Source organism: Neophocaena asiaeorientalis, unplaced genomic scaffold, assembly GCF_003031525.2.
Source record: "Neophocaena asiaeorientalis asiaeorientalis breed wild unplaced genomic scaffold, Neophocaena_asiaeorientalis_V1.1 scaffold432, whole genome shotgun sequence".
Taxonomy (NCBI): domain Eukaryota; kingdom Metazoa; phylum Chordata; class Mammalia; order Artiodactyla; family Phocoenidae; genus Neophocaena; species Neophocaena asiaeorientalis.
The window spans coordinates 997,320-1,010,346 of NW_020174549.1; the positions used below are offsets into that span (position 1 = coordinate 997,320).

A 13,027-nucleotide genomic window follows, 5' to 3' on the forward strand; every position below is an offset into this window, starting at 1 on the left:
TATACCTCTCTGTGAATACACTAAAAACCATTGAATTACCAAAGTTAGTATATTCACAGAGAGGTATAATCATCACCACAATCAATTTTAGGAGATTTTACTCCTCCCCCAAAAGGAATCTTGTACCCATTAGCAGTCACTCCCATTCTGTCTATAGATTTGTCTGTTCTGTATGTGCCATAGAAATGGAATCATACAATATGTGGTCTTTCGTGACTGCTTTCATTTAGCATGTTTTCAAGATTCATCCATATTGCAGCATGTGCATATCTTATATGAAGTATTGATCAAATATTTTGTCAAATTTTTAATTGACTTTCTTTTAAAATATTATAACAGTTCTTCAAATATTTTGGATACAGTCTTTTTTTTTTTTTACGGTACGCGGGCCTCTCACAGTTGTGGCCTCTCCCATTGCGGAGCACAGGCTCCGGGCGCTCAGGCCCAGTGGCCATGGCTCACGGGCCCAGCCACTCCAGGGCATGTGGGATCCTCCCGGACCTGGACACCAACCCTTGTCCCCTGGAACAGCAGGCGGACTCTCAACCACTGCGCCACCAGGGAAGCCCGATACAGTCTTTTTTAAAGTATATGTATTACAAGTATTTTCTTCTGGTATGTGGCTTGCTTTGTATGTAAGTTTTTGACCCTTAGAATAACTGTAGGTATGATAGCTCCAAGGCTATGACTTGTTGTTAGACTATTGACAACAATCTGGAAATATTTCTTTGCTCAGTAACCTTAGCTCCAGTAATAGGAAAAAGAGGTGCTGAATTTTTATCCTTTAAAAATTTATTTTATTCAGACGAAAAATTGATTTTAAAAGCAGTAAACAAAGTACTCGTAAGGATCAAATTATATTAATAAGAACCCAGAACTAAAGGTTATCTTAATACCCTAGTAGAACATTCATTTAGGCATGAAAGTCATTGGATGTTTTCATTTTCTGTTTTCAGCATGGCTAGAACATAAAAGTTGTTCCTCGCCTATTAAACTTATTGAGATATCTACAAATGATCATTTATCACCTTCACAAAAGACTCCACCTCTGTCAAAAGCAGTAACAGACTCGTATTTTTCTGATGAATATGTTGCTGTTGAAAGACCACGAAAAGAAGAAAAGCCAAAGATTGACCTAGAACTAGGTTATAGAATAATCCGAACTAAAGAAAATAAAGATTACTTGGAACTTGAGAGCACAGTACCATCTACTGAATCATCTTCCTCTTCGAAAATTGAAGAAGCATCTTTTAAACATGGTAAAAAACAGGAGAATAATTTGGACCTTTTGAATGACTTTATTATGCTGCGAAATAAGTATAAGACTTGCACCTCAAAGACTGAAGTCACAGACAATGATGGAAAAGACGGTGAGTAATTTAATATTTTGGTGTAGGTATGATAGCTTCAAGGACTAAATGTATAATTTATTATAGAAGGTAAAGAAATAAAGCTCTTCAGATAAAACATTATTCTTCAAAGAAAATGTCATTGATTCATGACACATTATATACGGAGATAGATATGGGATATACAGATATAGATGTAGATATGTATTTTCCAAAAAATTTAAAAGTGCATTTGAACTTTTAAGAAAAGCCACTATTTGTAAAAACTCATTTTCTACAACTTGGTCATACAGATTCATAACATTTCTAACTTTTGCTGATCATTCTGCCATTCTTTTTTCTCTTTTAGCTCACAGTTCTACCTCCATATTTTAACTTGTATTTTAATGTGTACTTAAGAAACTTTTGCCTGTTTGATTGCCTATTACTCTTTTTAACTTCATCAAAGAGTTTCTGTTTGAGTTGTAACTGTTTTACATTCATCACTTATAAACATATCAAAGTAGTATAATGCGTCATATCATTTCACTTCTGTTAAAAAAAAAAATTCTAGTATTCTAGAATGTGTTTGACACAGCTTACCCAAATGAAATAAGTACAAAGATATTTATTTGTGAGAGTTAGAGTATACCTAGGTCTTACTGTCCTATGTATTGATACTGTTAATGTACACAAGGTCTTGCCCCTGAATAAACTGTAAAATAAGACAAGAAGTAAAATATATACCAGAAATTAGTTTGAGAGTCCAATGAGCTTGCTAACTAAACACCAGAATTGGGCAGAGTACCTACCCAGACCCAGACTATGCTGGACTGGGCCAGGATTCCCCATGGTTGGGGAGCTGCTTGGGAAAAAGTCATGATATAGAAAAGCAGAAAAGAATGCTTGTTCTTTGTTTGCAGCATGATATGACAGTCTTTTATAGATCTATATAAACTTATATTACTTTGTCCATCAGTGCATTTTCACAATGAAAAATTCAACAAAAATTCAGAAAAGTATTTAAAGATCTCAGAATTTTGTGACCCTTTATGTTTATATATATTTGTCATAAAGTTTCTTTTTGTGTAATTGTTTGACCGCATTATAACTTACCTTGTTAGGTGACAATTCTATATGTAACAGATCTTTCTAACCAATTTGCACCATAATTCAGAGTATAATTTATACATGAAAGAATGAGCAAAATATAAAGAATTATCTTATGAATGTGATGCATAAATAGGAATTTTTTAAAGATTTGTTTTTTTCAGGTTTGTGAATGTTTTCAGATTCTATTCACATTTGAGGCCAGAAAACAACAAAAAAAAGGAAACCAATCCAAAATTAGCACTGACACCCTTTTCTGGCTTTCATACTTGTGATGATGTCTTGTAACAAGGTATATTGGCAACAGAAAATGAGAGAAAGAAACAAGAAAGGAGACAAAGATAAAAAGAGTATTTTCTTATTTTAAAAGTTAGCCATTAATTAAACAATTAAAGGAATACTGATGTTAGGTGGGAATGCTCTGTACTCCTGATTTTTTCTCTATAGTATTACATTCCTGGCCTCTTTGCCCTTTAATGTGTTCTCCCCAGAGGCACTGGAATTAATTATCTGTATTGTAAATTTGAAAAAGAATAAATTGGGCATAAGCTTGTAGGAATGAGCTGCCTCACAAGTAACAGGCATTCTCCTCTGCTTCTCTATGTCATGAATCTTTCCCAAGCAGTTCCCCAATAGTGCAGAATCCTGGCCCAGTACAGTATAGTCTGGGGCAGGGTAGGTAACTCTAATTCTGTTGTTTAATTAAAAAGCTCTTTTGACTCTCAAACTAAGCTCCTTTCTCCAATTTAGTTTTTATTAGTAACAGAGGTAATATTTTGATACATATTTTACTTCTTGTTGATACAGGGGTGAGAAAGAATGCTACAACTTATTAGGCCCCCTCAAAAACTCTAATAATTTGCAGTATTTAATCATAGCTATTTAAATTATTTATAGTTAATAAAAAGTATACTTGAAAATAATAAAAAGCTAGTTTAGGATATTTTACTCTTTTTTTTCACTGTGTATTGAAAGCTCATATATTCAAACGTTTCAAGATGGCAATGTTTTTCTAAAATTATCTTGTAATCATATTATTAATGGATAACATTGCAATCTAGTTAATATAACTCTAATCATAAATAAATGATATATATATATATATTTAATCCTCTACAATACTTACAAACGAAGGAAGAAAACTACAGTTATTGAACCTTGTGTGCCAGGCACTAAATCACATATCAGAGATAAATATGATAACGTTACTGACCATGAGAAGCTTACAGTGGACCAGACATGCAGATAATTTCCATACAACATTGTCAGTGCCAAGAGACTATGCCGAGTGCTGAGGAAACAAAAAGGAGAGGCACTTTGCTGACCTGCAAGTAGAGTGGGCAGTTTTTTTGGGTTTTTTGGCGGTACACGGGCCTCTCACTGCTGTGGCCTCTCCCGTTGCGGAGTACAGGCTCCGGACGCGCAGGCTCAGCGGCCATGGTTCACGGGCCCAGCCGCTCCGTGGCATGTGGGATCTTCCCAGACCGGGGCACGAACCCGCGTCCCCTGCATCGGCAGGCAGACTCTCAACCACTGCGCCACCAGGGAAGCCCCAAGTGGGCAGTTTTATAAGGCTTCCTGTAGAAAATGCCTGGGAGCTAAAGGGTAAGTAGTAAGAAATGATCTTATTAAGAAATGATGGAGACAGGTAGGGTTTGGGGCATAGGAGAGAATTAGTAACAGAGGAAGGGTCTGTGGACAGTCACAGAGAAATGATGTAGAGCAGTATGTGCCCTTTAGGTATCAGGAATCATCCTTGGTATTTATAACACCTTATAACAATATTCGAAATAGGTATATTAATCAATATTTTACATATGAGGAAACTGAGGCTAGTGTCAGAACTGGGATTGAAACACTGATCTGATGCCAAAGTTCCTTCCTTTATTACCATTCAGCTTCCTACCCAGCACTGTAAGTCCATTGACCTGAATAGTTGCTCAATTTAATACTGATGCATTTCAAAGAATTTTAACAATTATGATCATATTACAAGAGAGCATTTTAATCAACATTAAGTTTCCCTGAACAATGCAAATTAATATTTTTATTAGAACTTCAAGACAAAGAAGAACATTCTTTAACTCTTCAAGAAGTAAATCCTATTGTTTGTACTAATGAAACACTAGAGAAAGCAAATCAGGAAAGGAGAGCAGATAATGTCATTGAAATTCAAGCATCAGGTATGCATTATGCTTTTTAAATACATTCAAATTAAGTAAATTTGAAAGCCCTTTCCTGGGTATCTATGACACACCTTATTTTCCATGTAATTTTCTTCACTTGTTTCAGATATTTCTTCATTCCAGTCCTACTTTCAGGTTATTTCCAAACCTGGAGTGCCTTATTCACTGCCTCTGCCCCTCCCTCCCCATCGCCCTATTCCAGTCCACTAAGTGTTATTTCTTCCTTCATTTAAACTGCTGCTTCCCTACATGCATCAGAGAACAGCAAACTGCAACTCCTCACTCAGACTTCTCTTCCCAGCCTGGAAAAATGAACTGTTGATGGTTGCCCTCTGTGTTCTCTTACCCACCATCAGAGTGGTGTAAATAAGTTATTATTGATTCCTATACCAATTAAAATTATTTGTTCTGCTATAAAGAAAAATATTCTTTTCATTGACCCCTTAAGAACATCATGCTCACTATTAAAATCAATAAGGAAATATGACACTGGTTCTTGAACATCATTTCATTCTTTTGGCTAAATTTCATTTATGACCTTTAGATGACAATGCAGATCTTTAAATATTGATATTCTAGTGAAAACTAAAAACAATTTGTCATTGTTATAAATGTGTTCATCTTAAGGTTGTAAGCTAATAGTGGAGGGAGAAGAAAAAAATTGTGATTCTCTTCCTCATACTTGCCTTGCCAAATTAGTCACTGAATAAATCATTTCTAATAAACAAGATAACCATAAAATTATATTAATTCTACAGAGGGTTTTTTTTGTTGTGTTTTTACTAGTTTATTTAGAATAAATATCCTAAAATAAGCCTCTATAGAATCTAATGATTTTTAACTCAGAAAAGAATTTGGATAGAGTTCAGGTTTCCATGAAGTAACATGTATGATTGATTTGTCAAAAAGAACATACCATCCTTATAAAACCACTGCCTTTAATGCTTTTATTTTTGCAGATAGCCAGTGCCAAGCATACTGTCTCCTAGAAGCAGCAGCTTCTCCTATCTTAAAAAAACTTGTATGCCTCTGTACTCTTCCTGCTGCTAACTGGAAATTTGACACTGTCATTTTTGACCAAACAAGGTTCCTCTTAAAACAACAAGAAAAAGTAATAAGTGATGCTATTCACCAAGGTGAGTACAAATAAAAGTCACATTATTTTAAAGGATATAAATTTATGGATTATTAGAAAATGCAGAAATTAGTCATAGATGGAGGCATAACTGTAATTCAGCATATGACACCCACAGACCAATGCTGGAAAATCAGCTAAGCAAGGATAAAAAGGTAAGAAATACAAGTGTCGCCTGCTTTTCATGTTTGCTTTATGTCACTTTGATTTTATGAAGACCTACATTAATATCTGTTTTCACGAACTGAAATAAATCAAAGAGGATTTTCGTTTTTATGAAAAAAGGTATTTGCTTCTTTACTCCATTTCAGCTTACAAAAGGTTTCATAGGAACTCTCTATTTTCAGATAGTGGGGGAAACCTGTATCATCTGGCATTGCGTCTCAGTAAAGCTCCTAGTTGACATATATATTACTTGACAGATTCCTATTGCAGAAACCAAATCCCTATTACTGTTAGCATCTGAACCACTTAGGTCCCCCCCAAATAGGTGGGGGGAGGTCAAAACGTAAATTGATTAAAGTCAATCCTGGACTTTTGCTTCTGGCCAAAATGGAGTAACAGGGATTGAATTTACCCTCCTTCCAGAAATAACAACAACAAACAAACAAAAAGACAAAATAGATGAAACCAGTTTTTAAGATCCTAGACATCAGGCAACGAAGCACAATGATTCCTGAGAGATGGGAGACAAGTGAGGTGAGCCCTACCATTGCCCTAGCTTACTGCCTTGAAAGAAATGCCAGGCCATGGCACAGGGAGAGGTACCAGAGGCAGAGCTCAGTGGACAATCTAAGTTGAAGAAGCAGAGCTAAGAGTCCAGGGAGACCAAGGCAACTAAAGTTCAAAGGATAGAAGGTTAGGGGCTTCCCTGGTGGCACAGTGGTTAAGAATCTGCCTGCCAATGCAGGGGACATGGGTTTGAGCCCTGGTCTGGGAAGATCCCACTTGCCGTGGAACAACTAAGCCCGTGTGCCACAACTACTGAGCCTGAGCTCTAGAGCCTGCAAGCCACAACTACTGTGCCCACGAGCCACAACTACTGAGCCCGCGTGCTACAACTAATGAAGCCTGTGCACCTAGAGCCCGTGCTCTGCAATAAGGAAAGCCACTGCGATGAGAAGCCTGCACACCGCACTGAAGAGTAGCCCCTGCTCGCCACAACCAGAGAAAGCCCACACGCAGCAATGAAGACCCAATGCAGCTAAAAATAAATAAATTTTTTAAAAAAGATAGAAGGTTAGAGAGCAGAGAGCTTCACAAGGAGAGTCCTAGAAATTTGCAGAGAGTCTCCCTGAAGTATTCAGCAGAGTACTGATCCAAGAGTATATGTGAGGACAATAGCCAAAACATAGAAACAACCTAAATGCCCACTGACAGATGAATGGATAAAGAAGATGTGGTACATATATACAATCGAATACTACTCAGCCATAAAAAACGAATGAAATAACGCCATTTGCAGCAACATGGATGGACCTAGAGATTATCATACTAAGTAAAGTAAGTCAGACAGAGAAAGATAAACACCATATGATATCACTTATATGTAGAATCTAAAAGATAACACAAATGAACTTATCTATGAAACAGAAACAGACTCACAGACATAGAGAACAGTCTTGTGGCTGCCAAGGGGATGGGATGGGGGAAGGATGGATTAGGAATTTGGGATTAGCAGATGCAAACTATAATATAGAGAATGGGTAAACAACAAGGTCCTAGTGTATAGCACAGGAAACTATATTCAATATCCTGTGATAAACCATAATGGAAAAGAATATGGAAAAAAAAAAAGAACAGCCATCTCAAAAAAAATAAATGTATATGTGAGGAACTAACCTACAAGAGGTTGGGAAACAAACCATCTGAAAGGATTAGAGGGAATAGTACTCTGAATTCACACGGGGCAGGAAATAATGTCTGTTCCCACCAGCCAGACTAGAAAAATTCATAGTTCATGGAGTATTGATCACCATACTTAGAGAAGTCTTGTCTCAGTAGTAGGGAATAATTATCCCTAGATTTAGCACTGCTCTGGACCTGCCTAAAAAAATCATAAAAGCAAGACTCAAAGTTCTCAAACTATTTCCAAGGAACTTAACTGCATCCCAGAACAAAGCTTAAGACTATTAATATGAATACAGAAATATTTAGCACTAACAAGGTAAAATTCACTATGTTTGACATCTGATCAAAGATTGTCAAGCATAACAAGAGACAGGAAAACACAGCCCATAAGGAGAATAATCAATCAAAACAAACTCAGAGCTGACAAAGATGTTAGAATTGTCAGAGAGGACACTGAAACTTATTATAACTGTATTCCATACATTCAATAAGCTAGAGACATGAAAGAGATGCAAATCGTAGTTTTAGAGAATAAACTACAATGCATGAGATGAAAAATACACTGGATGGAGTTAATGGCAGATTAAATATTGCAGAAGAAAAGACTAGCTAACTTGTAAGCATAGCAATAGAAACTATCTAAAATAAACCCAGGTGGATAAAAGAATAAAAAAGAAGGAAAGAAAAGAGCATAGTGGGCTGTGAAACAACTTCAAATAGCCTTATATACTAGCATTAGAGTTCTCAAAGGAGAGGCAAAAGGGGGTAAACAGATAAAATATTTGAAGAAATAATGACTGAAATCTTGCCAAACTCAGGGAAAACTACAAACCCACAGATCCAAGAAACTCAATGAACCCTAAGCACAAGAAGCATAATAAAGCTACACCAAGGCATATTATAATCAAGTTGCTCAAAACCAGTGATAAAGAGAAAATTGTAGGAGCAGCCAGAAGGAAAAAAATATATGCTGCAAAAGAGAAACAATGACAAGGTTGACGTCAAATTTCTTGTCAGAAATAGTGCAAGTGATGCTGAGCATTCTTTCATGTGTTAGAAGAAATGCAAATCGAAACTACAATGAGATATCATCTCACACCGGTCAGAATGGCCATCATCAAAAAATCTAGAAACAATAAATGCTGGAGAAGGTGTGGAGAAAAGGGAACACTCTTGCACTGCTGGTGGGAATGTGAATTGGTACAGCCACTATGGAGAACAGTATGGAGGTTCCTTAAAAAACTACAAATAGAACTACCATATGACCTAGCAATCCCACTACTGGGCATATACCCTGAGAAAACCATAATTCAAAAAGAGTCATGTACCAGAATGTTCAGTGCAAGTGAAAAGAAGGTGGAATAACATCTTTAAAATACCTGAAAGAAAAAACCACCAACCTATTCTGTACTAGGCAAAAATACATTACAAAAACAAAGGGGAAATAGAGGTGTTTTCAGATATACAAAAGCTGAAAGAATTCATCGGCTGCGGATCTGCACTGTAAGAAATGTTCTCCTAAAGACAGAGGAAAATGATACCAAATTTGGTTTCTCTGCTCTCTTCTTTTCCCTTCCTGGTCATGATTGACTTGTTTACACAAGTCCTTCCAGGGGCTGGAGGTGCTACCCATAACTGGTTTTTCTGTTGCTCCTTGATTCCCAGTGACCACTGATTATTTGCTTTGATCTTCATTGCTTAAATCAATAGTTTTCATACTTTTTTTTAACATCTTTATTGGAGTATAATTGCTTTACAATGGTGTGTTAGTTTCTGCTTTATAATAAATTAGGCCTGGAATCCGGTCTTCGTGGCCCCACTTTTGCATGCAGTAAAATCCAATCTATCAACTTCAATAAGCTTGGAACTACATGGAACGTATTAATTAGATAATTGTCTTGTCCCTATAAGTACCTCTTTTGTTTGAGTCATATCTTTGGACAAATATTCCCAGGTGTCTACCTCCATTTCAATGTATTGCTTTACGTTATGATCCTCCACCTTTATCTAAACCAGTTGGCAAGTTATGAGTTTAATTTTCTTATTGTTTCATAACTGGGAATCATTGTCCTTCTTCCCACCAAGAGTAGAAATAATTGAACATTCTTTGGAAGCAGCAAAGTATGAACTCTGAGGTCAGCTCTAGGGGTTGGAATGCCAGCTCCATCATTTATGCACAAATTGACCTTGGGCAGTTACCTAACCTCGTTAAGACTGTTTTCTCATCCATAAAATCAAGATCATAGTAAACTTGTCTGATAGGGTTATTGTTAGAGATTCAATGAAATAAACAGATTATATACAGCTTGGCACATAGTAAGCACTCAATAATAAATGTTATCTATTATTGTTAAGCATTCTGATATATATTCTAAAATTCTAATGTATATTCTGTCTTTAAATATGTTTTTGCTTACCTAGGTAAAAATGTTGAAAGAGAAATGACATTCAAGTATGCTGCCCTCTTACACCTTTTGGTAACAATTAGAGATGTCCTTTTAACATGTAGCTTGGACACAGCATTGGGTTGGTGTGAAAATTTTTTATTTCCCCTTTTCTTCCTATTGAAATATTTTGTCTGAAATAATGTTTACTTTTCTGAAAAAGATGCACTTTGTAAGAAATTATGTAGTTTTTTTCCTGCATTAAACATTTTATATATATAGACATAATTATCATGGAATATATATTTTATTCTCCTTATATTCATTAAAAGAAATTTTCTGTAACAACAATCATCACCTAGAAAAATAGGGGTAAGATTCTCTATTCTAGGCCTGAATTACAGACTCCTAATGGCCTTAAGGGATTTGACTGTGTAATCATTATTATGCACTGCATTTTTTTAAACATCTTTATTGGAGTATAATTGCTTTACAGTGGTGTGTTAGTTTCTGCTGTATAACAAAGTGAATCAGCTATACATATACATATATCCCCATATCTCCTCTCTCTTGCGTCTCCCTCCCACCCTCCCTATCCCACCGTTCTAGGTGGTCACAACGCACCGAGCTGATCTCCCTGTGCTATGTGGCTGCTTCCCACTAGCTATCTATTTTACATTTGGTAGTATATATATGTCCATGCCACTCTCTCACTTCGTCCCAGCTTACCCTTCCCCCTCCCCATGTCCTCAAGTCCATTCTCTACATCTGCGTCTTTATTCCTGTCCTGCCTCTAGGTTCATCAGAACCATTTTTTTTTTCAGATTCCATATATATGTGTTAGCATGCTGTATTTGTTTTTCTCTTTCTGACTTACCTCACTCTGTGTGACAGTCTCTAGGTCCATCTACCTTGCTACAAATAACTCAATTTCGTTTCTTTTTATTATGCACTGCTTTTTAATGTAAGATGACACTTTGACATATACATTTTAGGTCCTCATTGAATATCTGTGTCTTTGAATCTTTGCTAGATGCAATATAGCTATATAGCAAGATCTTCTGCAATTTCTTTTTTAGTTGTGCATGTAAGTTAGGATGTGAATTACTTGAGTATTAAAAATCAAACTATTTTGAATGTATTGAAATTTTTAAAGATTTTGGAAATTTTTTCTAAACTATTAAAATCCTTAAAGTATCTGTCTTACTACATTACTGTTTTAGGCCCCTTATTGCAGGTTGTTTAGAATTGTTTAGTAATGGTATCTTTTTAGGATTATGTTTTATAATTTAAAGTTTCTAGAACCGATTATATACAAAGTGAAAATATTTTTTCTCTGATCTGTGACGGAGACATTTTTTCTTATCTGTGACTCAGACAAATATTATTTCTCTAATCCAAGGTTTGGATAAGTACTGGGCAGCAGCGCGTTACAACTATACTCCCTCTACATCACTGGGAGTTGTAATACTTGGCCAAGTATTATATTAGTATTATCTGGCCAGGTATTGTAACTAAGTTACAGCTACCTTTAGAAAGCCCAACATGGTGCTTTTCCTTTCTTCTCCAATTAAAGCATTTGAGTGCTGATGCTGGATCAAGTTGTCTTGTCTCCATTCCCAGACAACTATAGCCCTAGTTTACAGTATCTGTAGCTAGTATAATGGTGTAGTGTCACATGCTTCTGTTCAGTCACCTGTCTTCATTATAATTTTCAGCTGCCATAGAAGATTGTCAGTCCTACCAACAACTAAGCTAACTATAAAAGCATAATAGTAAGGCAGAATGTCAGAATCTAGAATATTTGGACTTCCAGGGAGAGTACAGTTGTGACTCACTCGTGCTCAATACTTATCAAAATCTTGCATTAGAGAAATAATATTTATGGAGGATTGCTTAAAGTATATTCACCTTTAAGTACTCTATATTTTACCCTAGGATTAAGTGAGACCATTGAGAGCTATATACTTGAACTGAATTGTTTCTGTTCCTCAAAGAAATGCTTTTACTAAATCAAACTTTGGCATTACTATTTGGCTACCTTGAGGAATACTTATAAAAGTAAAATCCTTGTTGGAAAACATAACTTCTTAAACCCTATGTACCAAGCCATAATGAGTAACCTTGCTGCCTTGGACACTTTTAGTAGAAGGCTTTCTCACTCCTCTAAACTTCTCAAAATCAAAGAGCAAGTTAGGTTGTCCTCCTTTCTTTCTCTGTGAATAGTGACAGAGGAAGAAAGGTCCATGTGGGTCTGACTGCCTACCCTGGACCCAGAATTCTGTATTTTCTCCCAGCTTCCAATTTGCTTCTTCTCCCAAACTAGCAAGGTAATTAGTTTCAAGGTTAAAAGTATAGAGTTTCACTTCTGGGCTTTAACCCAGAAATAAATTCAGTATTGTGTAATGGGTACTGTAGTAGAGATACATAGTAATGGCACAAAGGATGGTGACTGTTACCCTTTCAAGCTGAATTTTCTTTTAAATAAGTAGGAGTTCGCCAAGTAAAGAAAATATGAAAGGGTATTGTAGGCAGAATTAAGAGCCCAGAAGAATGACTTAGTGGGTGTATGACAAACAGTTCCATGTGGCTAAATTGAGGAGTACAAGGTGGAAAGCAAAGAGAGCTAAGCCTGAAGAAGTAAGAAAGAGCCAAATCATAAAAAGCCTTTTAAGCTACACAAAAGAGTTCAGTCACTACTCTGTAAATGATAGGGAGCCACTGAAACAGGGAAGCTACTGGATTAGGTTTGTCCTTCAGAAGGTTACGTCTAATGGCCGTATGGAGAATCAGTGGGAAGTTTGGAGATTAGTAAGCAGAAAGAACATAAGTCAGTCTCTAAATTGCCCATCAGTCTAGCTGTATTAATATAAAATTATAATTAATATGTACATAGTATAAAAATATGAACATTAACTTTTTGATTTATTATTGTATTTATTGTCCAGATATTCATTGAATACCTGATCTACATAAGTTACTCTACCAGGTGCTCTACTTCAGTAATTCACAAAATTCACTGTGCAGTAGAAT

The 13,027-nt window shown here is 36.0% G+C and overlaps 1 protein-coding gene across 1 annotated transcript in view; it reads left to right on the forward strand.

Moving 5' to 3' along the window:
- Window positions 1–13,027, forward strand: part of SHOC1 (shortage in chiasmata 1) — an 87,569-nt gene that overhangs the window by 38,266 nt on the left and 36,276 nt on the right. Inside the window, exons 10-13 of the mRNA XM_024757271.1 lie at window positions 957–1,370; window positions 4,502–4,621; window positions 5,584–5,760; window positions 10,032–10,136. Coding sequence (XP_024613039.1) covers window positions 957–1,370; window positions 4,502–4,621; window positions 5,584–5,760; window positions 10,032–10,136 — 816 coding nt within the window. The remainder of the gene's footprint in view (window positions 1–956; window positions 1,371–4,501; window positions 4,622–5,583; window positions 5,761–10,031; window positions 10,137–13,027) is intronic.